The sequence below is a fragment of the Benincasa hispida genome, chromosome 7, assembly GCF_009727055.1.
Source record: "Benincasa hispida cultivar B227 chromosome 7, ASM972705v1, whole genome shotgun sequence".
Taxonomy (NCBI): domain Eukaryota; kingdom Viridiplantae; phylum Streptophyta; class Magnoliopsida; order Cucurbitales; family Cucurbitaceae; genus Benincasa; species Benincasa hispida.
This window is the reverse complement of record NC_052355.1, coordinates 39,830,396-39,843,620: the sequence shown is the minus strand read 5'-3', so window position 1 is coordinate 39,843,620 and position 13,225 is coordinate 39,830,396. Positions and strand designations below refer to the sequence as shown.

General features: G+C 36.7%; 1 protein-coding gene across 2 annotated transcripts; it reads right to left on the bottom strand.

The window, feature by feature from the left end:
• Nucleotides 1–2,232: 2,232 nt before the first annotated feature.
• LOC120082139 (LEAF RUST 10 DISEASE-RESISTANCE LOCUS RECEPTOR-LIKE PROTEIN KINASE-like 2.5) lies at nt 2,233–5,960 on the bottom strand. 2 transcript variants are annotated; one of them, XM_039037381.1, is made up of 3 exons: nt 4,799–5,960; nt 3,711–3,746; nt 2,233–3,547 (listed from the first exon to the last, which is right to left on the bottom strand). In XM_039037381.1, exons 1-3 carry the CDS (start codon nt 5,499–5,501, stop codon nt 2,424–2,426), a joined length of 1,863 nt encoding a protein of 620 aa, XP_038893309.1. In that variant the 5' UTR covers nt 5,502–5,960; the 3' UTR covers nt 2,233–2,423. The 2 variants fall into 2 exon arrangements, with proteins under 2 accessions (XP_038893309.1, XP_038893308.1); XM_039037380.1 differs by having other exon boundaries at nt 2,233–3,562; nt 4,799–5,958.
• Nucleotides 5,961–13,225: the final 7,265 nt, after the last annotated feature.

Here is a 13,225-nt window from a genome sequence, read left to right as displayed (position 1 = left end):
TTTAGCTCTCTTAAATATACCTATCTCGTTGCTTCTTTTGTGTATGATAAAAGAAGTGGGGAGCATATGAGTTAAATATAACCTAGACTGTACTTAATTATTGTTCGAAAGAAAAATCATATCAATTAGCTTTGAGTTAAGCTCACTTTATTTTTTTTTCCCCTCTTTTCTAACTTGTCTTTCAATTTTTAAAATAAAATAAACTTCATCCCTTCAACTTAAAAAAATAGTTTCAAATATTGTTGAATTAAGAGTTAACAACATATAACACTTTAATAAAGACCTCATATTTCAATTATGTCAACATTTTTTTATTATTTACACAAGTGTTTAAGTCAGTTGGTTAAATACACAAAAATTAGGATTCAGCTACTTTTTTATTCTCAACCTATAATTATACTCCTTGTGGTAGACAATTGGAGAGAGAAATTGCATTTATGATATCTTTTTTCATATTTATGAATCATCTTCAACGTTGGAGAGATAATATACATTTATTGTATTCTATTAATTATTTGAGATTTTTTCTTATTGTCAATTAAAGAGAGACAATATACATTTATTGTATTCTATTAATTATTTGAGATTTTTTCTTATTGTCAATTAAAGAGAGACAATACATTTAGTATGATTTTATTTTACATTTAACACATTTGGACGTATCAAGCAATTGGTTTTTCTGACGGGTTACTAGTTATTTTAAATATACCTTAGAACATTGTTTTAGTTGTTTGCAAATGTTTAACCAATATATGAAATATACTATGGTATATAAATCAAAGATTAACTCAATGTTCAATATCAATCCCAGTATATATAAAAAAAATCTTTTATATCATTGTATGTATAATCCCAATAAATCAAACTTTAATACCAATTCCCTAACAGAAATGTAATTCAAAATTAATTTAACAATTTCAATATACAACAGTATATAAACCACTCAGCGTTCAACATAGTTCATAGTATATATAAAAAACTCTATTTGTATCACAATATATTTCATAAATTCCATTTAATTAGTCAGAAATCCCAATGAATTCTATTTAAGCTTTAAATGTATTTATTATATATTATTAATTAGTTGAGATTTTTTCCTATTTGAAAATAATATGATTTTTTGTCCTCAAGTTTGACTTCAAATGTATGTGAGCGCACATGTGTGTATACCAATATGTATTTGTATATACATTTGTTTATTTGAAAATATGAAATGTACGATATATACTGTGATATATTGTGGTACGTTGAAGTTACTAAATTAATTTTGAATCACACTTCGATTAGGGAGTTGTTGTTAAATTTTGATTTATTGAGACTATATATATTGTGATATAAAAGAAATTTACGATATATACTAGAATTTATGTTGAATATTGAGTCAATTTCTGATTGACATACTGTGGTATATTTCAAATTTTAGTTAGAATATTTGCAAATATCTAAATAATGCTCTAAGATATATTTAAAATAACCATAAATTCGTCAGAAAAACCAATTGCTTGATACGTCAGATGTGTTAAATGAAAAATAGAATAATATTAAATGCATTTTATCTCTTCAATTGAAAATTAGGAGAAATCTCAGATAATTAATCACATTTTCTCTCTCCGACATTAAAAATGCTAGAGGTATTTTTGTCCAAAAATAACATTAAATCCCTTAAATAAAAACATTCAAACATTTAGACAAATTTTAAAATAAGTTTTCAAAAGGGATTAAATCTATAATAATCCCTTAAACGAAGGGTCGGTTGACAAACAAAAAGATGAGCTCACAATTAGAATCTAATTTCTATTGTTTTTAGGGACCTTTTTAAATATAAAAAAATATTTAAAAATATTATAAAGTAGTTTTAGAACTTTTTGCATGTAAATTTTTTTGGGATTTTTCTATTTATAAGATTTTAATGACTCTTTGCTAGTCCATTCTCTTCTTAAATCCTCCGTAAATTCCTCTAACAAATGTTCCCTTCATAAACGTGGACAAGAGACTTGAGTAAAAGAAGCACCAACAGAATTGATGAATTCAATGGGCATTCATTTGTAGGCCAACCCAATTCCACCATTAAAGCTTACACCTCACTTTTCCACTACTTTCGACTTTGAGACCATCTACATCCAAAATGGCAGAGGGTCTGGCCCGTTTCAAAGCTCAATTATTGTGCTATAACCCTGTGGCCTAAAAAGAAAACTTTTAAAAAACAACATCGAGACGTTGAGAGATTTCGTATGCCTTTGAAAATATGTTTAGTCTTGAAAGCTTATTTGATCGAAAGATTTTGGTTTTCACAGCACGATATGTAACAAAATTCTAGTTGAAAGTCTTGCAAGCCTTTATCATTTTGTTACTACTGTTTTGAAAGGAAATGAATTTAAACCCCTAATAGGAGAATTGCTTAATTGAGTATTTTGGTCTTTGAGTCAGGTCGTCGAAAAACGGAATATATCTTCGAGTGTGGTAATGCAGTAGGAGGAGGATGATGAAGAACGATGGGGAAATGCAGTAGGAGGTTGAAATAAGGTCGGCTTGGGCGGAATTTGTAAGCCATCAACACTCCCTTCCAACATAGCCACCACAACACTCATTGATGGCCTCTCCTCTGGCAATGTCTGGATGCACCACAATCCAACAATTATCATTTTTCTCGCCCTTTCTTCTTCTTCCTCTGTGCTGCCCCACCAAAGCCCTCCATCTACATCACTTCTTCCCAAATCCTCATATATCCAATCCGGAAAGTACTCTTCTTTGTTTTCCCCAACTCCTAATTCACCAGGTCTCTTTCTTTCACCCACCATCTCAAGAACCAACATTCCAAAACTATAAACATCAGACTTGTGTGAAACTTTACCAAAATTTCTAAATATTACTTCTGGCGCCATAAATCCTGCGGTCCCTTTCACACCCGTCATCGACATGTGACTTTCTCTAGCCTTGCATTGCTTGGCAAGCCCGAAATCTGAGATTTTGGGGCAGAACTCATTGTCCAAAAGAATGTTGTGTGGTTTGATGTCAAAATGTAAAATCCTTGTGTTGCAGCCTTGATGCAAATACTCTAATCCTCGAGCCACACCCGTAACTATGCTATACAACATGTTCCAATCCATAACTGTTTCATTTTCTCTTTGTTGTCCTCGATGAAATATGTATTTATCTAATGACCCTTTAGGCATATACTCATAAACCAAGGCTCTTTTCCCCTGCTCATAGCAGAAACCTAAGAGAGTGACTATGTTTAGGTGCGAAGTTCTGGTGATGCTAACCACTTCATTCATAAAGTCTTCACCGTTATCATTGGATTCATTCAACAGTTTCACTGCCACTTCACGACCATCGGGTAACTTCCCTTTGTAGATAGAGCTGAATCCCCCTTGGCCAAGCTTGTTCTTGAAGGAGTCTGTAATTTTCTTCAGCTTTGAGTAACTGTATTGCTTGGGAGTGTGGGTTGAACATCTCCTAATGATTTCATCAATTTTGTTTTTGTTTGACATGCCTTTTCTTTTCTTGTAGATGAAGATGACGGTGGAGATTACCACAATAATGCTTCCTAAAGCAATTGCAACTGAAGGAGTTACAAATTTATATGATTAGTAAGGCAGTAAGATAACGCAATGCTGAAATGGTATATTAAAAATATAGTGAAAGTAAAATGAGAAGAGAGACTTTGGCATCAAATTTTAGCAAAAGCTAGAAGTCTGTATATATAGTACCTGTGATAAATATTTTCTTCTGCAAATTTGATTGTCCTGAAAAAAAAAAAAATGAAATAGGATAAATATCAGAAGTGCTTTGAGGGGGCTAATGGAGTTTGGAAAATACTTCACTCAACACAAAATCCAACTCCCACCAGAAAGAAACCTATGGTTAAAAAATCACAAAAGTACTCTCTTCTTAGTGGGAATTCGGCTTTGAGATATCTCCACAATGGTATGATAGTGTCTACCTAGGGCACATGCCCCTATGTCTTTGTTTTTTGTTTCACCTAAAAGGCTTCATACCATTGAAGATAGTTGTCTCTCTTATAAATTTATGATTATCCCCTTATATAGCGAACGTGGGACTTTGATCGCATTCCCAATAACTAATGTTTCCACTTCAATGAACACATAATTCAATTAAAGCACTTGATCCTTCATACCAAATTCTTCTCTCTTGTTTTCATGCTTTGTTCTCTTTCTTTGTTGTTTTTTTCCTTTTGTTACTCTTTAGATGGTTCTTATTATTCCAATATATTTAGGATACACCAACATGAACTTCTATTTTCTCAGAAGTTCTAATTATCAAATGAAGTCTTCATTTGATACATTGAAAAAAAGAAAAAAATACACATATTTCATTTCGCTAGGGATGTCTATCGACTTCAAGCAAATTTAGACAAGAATTAGAACTTCTTAAAGAAAGTTACCATTGCTATCCAAAAGTTCTTACTTTTGTTCTGGAAAGTACAGATCATAGACAAAAACACAGTTCAAAAACACATCTGAAAAACCAAGACACTTTTCCAGTTAATATGGGAGGAAACAGAGAAGGGAAAATGAAATAGAAACTAGAAAATTGTAATTCACCGACCCCATTTGTTAACCATTTAGAAATTGTTTGGGGTGCTTAATTGTTTATTCTAGTCCATTAGTTATAATAGTATGTATTGAGGTATTAGTCTAAGTTATATTAGTTTCTGTTTAGTGTATATGTATATATAAAAGTAAATATTTGTTTGACAGAACTAAAAAAAATCTATAAAAATCTATAATTAGAAAGTGGGAAGGAAAGAAAAAATTACAAAATCATGAGAGAGTACCTATTTTTGTGTTTCCACCTTTACATACGAACTGTCCTCGGGTATTCGAGCATTGGCCTCCGCTACGAAAACATTGAGTACAAGGAGTAGATATGGTGACTTGAAGTTGGAAATTAGAAGTAAACTCAACAGCTGAGTTATTGGCATCAATCGGGCGAATTGGAATAAAAAATTCAGACTTGGAAGTGGGACAGTTGGGGGAAGCACTGGTGTTGACGTACGAGTAATAACCAGGGCAACTAAATGAACTGTCGAAAAGAGGAAGACCATCTATAGGTTTATGAGTGCAATTATACAAAGTAAGAGTATAATCTGCGGATAAAGAAGATGAAGGAGACGTTGGAAGAGCTAGATCGTCCAGAATAGAACAACTGCGAGTATTTATTCGCTTCTGAAGTTCTGGGTCATCGATATGGATGACATTGGACTGAGATATGGCAACAACATCAAACCAAATTTCTTCTTCACGTTTCAGCTGGATTTTTGGCTGTCCTGAGCAGTTTTTAACAGTGTATAATCCGCAATCAGTGAGCGACACATTGTTAAAAGGGAATCCTATGAGGCCCAGATTTCCACACTCGAATAACGGGCAAAATGGACGAACGTAACTGCTATCCCTCCTAGCCAACGGAAGTGCCACTAGCTGAGTGAGAACAAAGGACAAAAGGAAACAGAATAACCCCATATGGAATTCCGTATTCATAAATCTACCTCGATCCCCAAGTCTACTTCTCCGAGTTGTTTATGATTTCTAGGGTTTCCAGCCAGGTATTGAAATCTCGAAGAAACTGGACGGAAAGAGAATAAAAATCAAGGTGGGGGCATCCTCCAGAAATTTACAACGCAGTCTATGGGAAAATACGGTTCGATGAATTGGAGAGGTCCAATTTACGCCCAATTGACCAGCCATTTGCATAGACTTGACTCTTTGAATCTTCATACTCTGTATTTAAACAGTCAAAATGGAGGCCATAATTAAATGAAGGTTTCGTCATTTGTAGCATAAGGCTGTCCAAACCCTAGCAATTTCAATCTCTATCTATGGTCAGAAGTCTTCGCCCGATATGAACCGACGGCACGATAATTATAAATCAATGGAACAAGAAAGGAGAATTTGATCTTGGAAAATTTCCTCACTGAAGTATTATTTCCAAGAGATATACTCAGCTTTCTCCACACTGAAAACGATGGGAAAAGGTCCAATATATATACTTGAAAGAATGCTAAAACGAATAATGATGAAAAGGAAAAATAACAGACTATAGCAATTTTAGTCTATGTGGGCCTAGATGTGGTCGACTCTTCTCTTGACCTGCCTTTACCTCAATATCCTTCCTCAGACGATTGGGTGGTGGAACTAGCCTGAGTTTGCCATGAAGATATGAAAACTGAGAATGTGAAAGAGGTTTTGTAAGGCAATCAACTAACGGTTTGTTGGAGGGAACCTAACGAACAGACAACTTCCTTCGAAGAGCTTGATCACGAATGTAGTGAACATCAATTTCAATATGCTTCATTCGCGCATGAAAGGCTGGATTTGTAGCTAGGGCGCCTCCACCAAGGTTATCACACCACATTATAGGAGCAGATAGTGTCGAGAAGCCAATTTCAGTCAATAAGTTCTAAATCTACATGATCTCGACAGTAGCTTGGGCAAGGGCTCGGTACTCAGAGTCAGTACTTGAACGTGCTACAACAACCTGCTCTTTAGAGGTTCAAGACACCAAAGACAAACCCAAGAATACACAATAAGCAGCCATCGACTTCCTCTCATCTATATTAGTAGCCCAATCCGCATCAGAAAAGGCGGTAATCGACAATCGATCACTCGATTGTAACAGTAATCCATAGTCAAGAGTCCCTTTGAGATAACGTAGTACTAGTTTCACTATTGACCAATGAACATCTGTGGGGGCTTTGAGAAATTGACTAAGTTTATTTATAAAAAAAAAAAGGCTTTGTCGGGTCTGGTATTAGTCAGGTATTATAAGGCCCCAATGGTACTACGATGGGTAAAGGGATCAATGAGAGGAACTCTTGAAGGATGAGCGGAAGCGGATCTTTCTAATTCATTGTGACAGAATTTCCACATATATATTCAAACAAATAGATATGCATTGATAACTTTAAATTACAGGTATGCGTTCAAAGATAAAATACAAGAGACTGAGAGAATATACCAGTTAAAGACTTTTCTTCACGTGAATGCATGCCTCTCGCTCTCACTAGCTCAGCAAGTAAGTGTCCAGCAACACCCCAATCGTCTACATGAACAGCTTCGCACGAACAATAGCAAACGAGGACGACACCACCACTCGAAGCCCTCAGTATTCTTTGAGTGAAAATCCAAAGGGTGGGCTTTGATGAAATTGATAGAAGGGGGATGAAAGGCTATCGTATACTACGATCAAGCAAGTGGGAGAATGATAAGACTATCGTATAGTCAGGTACTTGATCGTTTAGTGTGGGGTACACGATCATGTGGTAAAAGCTAAATCGTCATATACGATCGTCTAGTTCAGCTTAAGTGCTAAGCGATCTCGTCTATGAAAAGATAAGCGATCGTTAGGAAAGTGCAGGCGATCGTAGAGTGCGGGCGCGGGCGTGCGATCGTTTAGTAAGCGGGCGCTATCGTATAGGCTCTCAAACACAAAGCGATAGAAGGCTTTTCACATCGTGAGCAATTATGCGTGTCTTGTGCAAAATGAGACAATTTTCGTTTTATTCTTCAGTTACTAAGACTGAATTGAACTTCCCATTAACGCACGAGATCAGGAGAAACGCCGGCCAATTATCTTATAACCGTCCAATTAATAAATTATGAATATAATCATATTATATTCTTAACCTATAGTTTGATATCAATATATCAACTATAGTGTTTTCTCCTCTACATGATATAAATCATATTTATATCCAATTTCCCTCCAAAATAATGTATCTCATACATTTAGTCAATCATATCATATATTAATTAACCAGTTAATTATATCATATATAATCGAACTCCCTCTTGTCAATTTGAACATTTCAAACTGACCCAAAAACTGATTCTCAACTTGTATCCAAGCTACCAAGGGACCTTATGAACTTATGGTTCGAAGCTCCAACGGTACGTGAATAGCTGACTAAACTTTAGCCACGAAGATCCACCATCCATATAACTGCCAGACATTCCATTAAAGACTGACAAGCTGAACTCTTTACTACAGTATATTTCCATGTCCATCGGATATACCAATCATAGTACGATAACCTTCACAGATGTCTTGTAAGTACAACTGGGCAATTTATCATTTTCCCCTGTAGTTACATCTCACTCCTTAAGTACCACTGATCCCTCTAGTGAACAATATATATAGTCCAACTATGTGTGAATACCTCTCGGGCCATGAGAAGGTGTGAGACGTTAAAGTCTGGGATCAACCCTTAAGGAAGCTATCTATCTACTTGCTCATGCTTTGGGGAAGGAGTGAATTCCATCTTGTGTAGTTGAGTTCCCAGCTCCCAAATCAGATGAATCCCCAAAGTGGTAGGTTTGAGTCGACGACCTTGCCACTCACACCCATGCAAATCAAAGGACCGCCCTCAATAGCAGAAGTTTCCAACTCACTCAGGATTGAGGTCATGTTATCTATGGTCATTCTAGTGAAGTGGAGTCTCTATCATGAACGATAATATATAATGAGACGTTAACACTTCGTGTTAGGTCTTATACAAACTCTTTGTATAGGATGCCCCCGCTCGCATGTCCCCTACACGAATGATCAAGATCAGACCATCTGTGACAAGTCACAACACTTATAACTATTCCACAAAGCGGGCCGCATCCATAGCGTTACCAAGATAAGGTTTCCCTCCTATATCCATATACTACAAACCATTTTGGTTATCATTTAAGACATGATCCACTTGTATGTCACCACATATATGCTTAAGTTACATAAAGAAAACCAGGGATTTTAGTTTATTTGTTTATGGTAAAACAAATAAAATATCCAAATGAGCAAAATCAAGAAGTGAAGTAAATATCATATATTATACATCACAAGTGTTCATACAAACTGTTTACAAACTACAGGACACGAGACTTTAGGACATCAACCTCAACAACTCCATGATCTCACACGTTGAAACCATGGGCTCATGCTTCTTGGCCAAAACGTTGTTAAGACTAGCCAAGATATAGGCTCGGGCCTTCTCATTCACCCGTGTTCAACGCTCAACAACTCCATGATCTCACACGTTGAAACCATGGGCTCATGCTTCTTGGCCAAAACGTTGTTAAGACTAGCCAAGATATAGGCTCGAGCCTTCTCATTCGTCCGTGTCCAACACTTATAAGCCTTCCGAACATTTCAAGCGGCATTAGGAGGTGGAATAGGAGGAAAATCCTTCGTAAGGACAAATCTGAGATCATTGATGATCGGTATTATTGTGATCGTGTGTTTCCAACTAGCGTAATTCTCGCTAGTCAGTTTATCGTCGCTAAGTAGAACTAAAGTGGCAGTGGCCATTACTACGTTGCTGAAAATAGAACAAACTTAATAAATCTATGCTAAACCACATTCTAACACCAATTTTAGTTTTAGCAAAATAATTTCCAAGTACCCTAAGTGAAAAGACTTCTATTTCGCAATGATGCCCTAGGAGGCAGGACAAACGTCACCGGTGGGGTGATCAAATGTCTCTTCACTGGGATGAGACACTCTCAACCATTAGGCAGAACCAACTCTTGAAATTGCACCTAACAGTCACCATTTGTTCGGTCCAGAACTATTAACTCTTAACAATTCCATGTAAGTGTAACCCCTCGTTTTCGGCCCTAGAGTCCCGCCCTAATGCGCCCGCCGTAGGGAAAAAGCAGATTAGGACAAGAGACTAAATGATCTTATCCTATATAGGAGATCAAATAAAGAAAAGTGTAAAACTATCATCCTATAGGGGGACACTCTCAGGGTGTCTTGGGGTGATGCATAGAAACTTTATCCAACCTAACGAGAGAGACCGTGGGATATGCTGTCGCACTTCCCGCTCCCACTTACAATGAACATTCTCTCTATCCACTTGATACTGATCTACCCAAACACCATCCTTTAAGGGGATATTCCCAGGGTACCACGAGGCTGAGGATAGATCTCACGGTGTGGACAATTAAAGGAGAAACGTGAGAGGTTTAAATGAAGCATCAGATACCCCAAGTACCTCCCACTGAATGTTCTACCTAGGGGTTTATTAACATAGACCATTCGGCTACTGATTTTAATCTAAGTCAGTTTTATTTGCTGAAAAACAACTTTTTTCTTTGAAATTAAATAAGTTCAAGTAGTCACATTAAACTCTTTAATGGACCGTCCTCAAATTTGCATGCATGCATCAAATCTATCTAATTCACCTTTCCAGGTAGGTTCCCAGGTAGGGGTGTTCCGTTTCCGTCACCTTAAATACCCCAGCCTAGACAGAACTCGCCTTCGACAAAAGGTCTCTTATAGATAGATTTACTACACTTTAACCTTTTATTAGTCAATTTAATCCTATTAAACTGATTAAAAGATTAAAGTCTAGGTTGCTAATCTCATTAGAACTGTGATCTTAGGTCTATCTTCACCAAGTTTTAAAACACTTTTAAAACCATGATTCAAACCTAAGTTCGTATGCATGTATTTCTTATAGATTTTAATTCTAATTTCCTTATAAACTTTATAAAAGAAACAATTAAAACTATACACATTGCCATACAACTAGGTATTTATAACACTTATAAATTTAACCTATGTGTCATGCTTCATGCAATGTCCATTCATTACTATACATAACTTTTATATACAAGTAATGAACCAAACAAACATACTTCCATACACCCTTATATTATAACACTTATAATATAAAGATGATGCATGTCTATGCTTTATGCATGCATAAATATAACTCTTATATTATATGATGCATGAGCATGCTCTTATGTAATTTAAATCACACTCCTCTAAATCATAACACTTATAATAAAGAGATGATGCATAACCAAAGCATAACCTAAGGTGAGATTTCTTCTATATGGCATACCATATGACATATAAATAAACATACATCCTATGTACATTCACAAAGATTAATGGACCGGGATGAACCACCTCAAAACTGGAAATAAAAAATTCTATCTATTACATTTTTCATCGAGCAAACCAGTCACAGGCAAACCAAGTCTTGAACCGCTCGGGCAAAGCTCCCATTGTTTAGTAAACGCAGTCGGGTATACACGATCGTTTAGCTACGATTGAGTATCAATAAATATTCGATGAAGCATGAGGTACCCGATTGTTTAGCGCACAAGACAAAACACGCGAGTTTAAACAATCGTTTAGATGACGATGTTGTTGTGAAGCACGATCGTCTAGGCGATCACTTAACAAGCTATAAGTAAACTTTTTACTCCGCGATCGTGTAGTTAGAAACTAAGCGATGAAGCTTGCCGAGATACACGATCGTCTAGTGCACACGCGTCAACTTGCTTCCGAGTATCCGATAATCTATGATCGTTTACCCCATCGTTTACACGACCCGAACAATGCTTGGTTGTCTTCATCCTCGAAGAACAACAACTACTTGCCTTGAAGCCTCAGCATGAACGACTCACAAAGACTCAAACACTCTGAATTTACAAACTCGATAGAAAGTTAATACGCCCCAAAACACAGGGGCCCTTACAATTAACTTCAAATGTAAAAGAATTTAAACAACCAGAGGCTTCATCCCATAAAACTCCATTAATCCACATCCACAAACATACGTTTAACGCTTAAATAGAATGTAGACACGTTTCACCCACCAAGAAAGTAAATGTTATTCTTTGCATAAATGAATTTGGAATATCAGAACCTGGCTTTGATACCAATTGAAGGAACTATTATCAAATAGTACCTCTGAGCGGAAGCAAGATCGTTCCAAACTCATTGTGACAGAATTATCGCATTCACGATCAAACAGACTAGATATGCATTTAACAACAAATTACAAGCATGCTTTGAAAACTTTACACAACAAAGAGAATGAAATACATACTAGTCGAAGGACCTTCTTCACAGAAAACTCGTTCTCATCAAATAGACTGCATCTCTCGCTCTCGCTGAAATCGTCCACCAAATCATGGTCGTCTACCCACGAACGGACTCCTCATGAACTCGGCAACAAGGAAGACACCACCACTTGGAACCTCGGTATTCTCGGTGTGAGAATCCAGGAGGTGTGGGCTCTGTTGGATATGGTGGAGGGAAGGAGGAAGGGACGATTGTTTACCACGACCAAGTAAGTGGGAGATATCGGGTGTCTTTCGTATAGACAATGTTTGATCGTTTAGGTAAAGGTAGACGATCGTGTAATAAAAGTGGCGAGATCCTATAGACGATCGTTTAGTAAACGCTCGGGCGCATGATCGTGTAGAAAAGAGTTAGACGATTGTTTAGTAAAACATATGTGATCGTTTAGTAAACTGAGCACATGTATACGATCGTTTAGAAACTTTGAGCTGTCGTTTCAGTGTGTGATATCATATACGATAGCTCATGGTTTACGTGATTTGGTGGGCGATTGTTTAGACGATCTCAGCGAGAGCGAGAGGTACAGTCCGTTTGACAAGAACGAGTTTTCTGTAAAGAAAGGTTCTTCAACTGGTATGTATTTCGTTCTTTATGTCATGTAAAGTTTTCAAAGCATGCATGTAATTTGTTGTTAAATGCATATCTAGTCTGTTTAATTGTGAATGCGGTAATTCTGTCACAATGATTTGAAACGATCTTGCTTCTACTAAGAGGTACACTTTGATAAGAGTTCCTTCAGAATGATGAGAGGTTAAGAAAGATTGATATTGTTGGGTTGGGGGTGAGTTTGAGTTAGTAGAAGTGGGAGAGAGATTGGGTTGTGGCCGAAGAGGGCAGTAAATGAAACTGTAGAAGATGTCCAAACCATGAGAGGATGTTAAGGACATCAGATGGCTGGCCCACTATAGTATAGGGTGTAGCTTGAGCCGATGACTCAAAGAATCCTTCTCCAAAGGGGAAGCTCTCTTCATTAAAATTCGCATGGCACGAAATGATAATGACATTCTCTACAGCAAGCACAGTAAGGAAGCCTAATGGTCTCATTTCACAGACCATGCTTGGAACGCTTCTTCCTTAGGCTTGAAAGAAAGAAAAGTGAAGACCAATGAAAATGGCTATCCTTCCAGACGAAAAAAGACACCGATAGCCTTTATGAACAGGGGATGGTCCCAAATTAACACAACAAGTAGTATGGAAATCAAACTTGTGGGAATGATAAGGTCTAAGATTAGGGTAGCACATACAACCGAACACCCGCAAAGAAGAAAAATCCAGTTTTTTTGTTTAAGAGAATCTCCATTGGTGATTTTTCCTGTAACACAGTAAATGGCGG

Excerpts from the sequence above, each read along its gene's own strand:
- LOC120082139 (XM_039037380.1), bottom strand. The coding sequence starts at position 5,501 with ATGAATACGGAATTCCATATGGGGTTATTCTGTTTCCTTTTGTCCTTT. Across the intron at positions 3,747-4,798 it reads AGGTGGAAACACAAAAATAG|GACAATCAAATTTGCAGAAG; the intron begins GTACTCTCTCAT and ends TTTTTTTTTCAG. Across the intron at positions 3,563-3,710 it reads GAAGAAAATATTTATCACAG|TTGCAATTGCTTTAGGAAGC; the intron begins GTACTATATATA and ends TAACTCCTTCAG.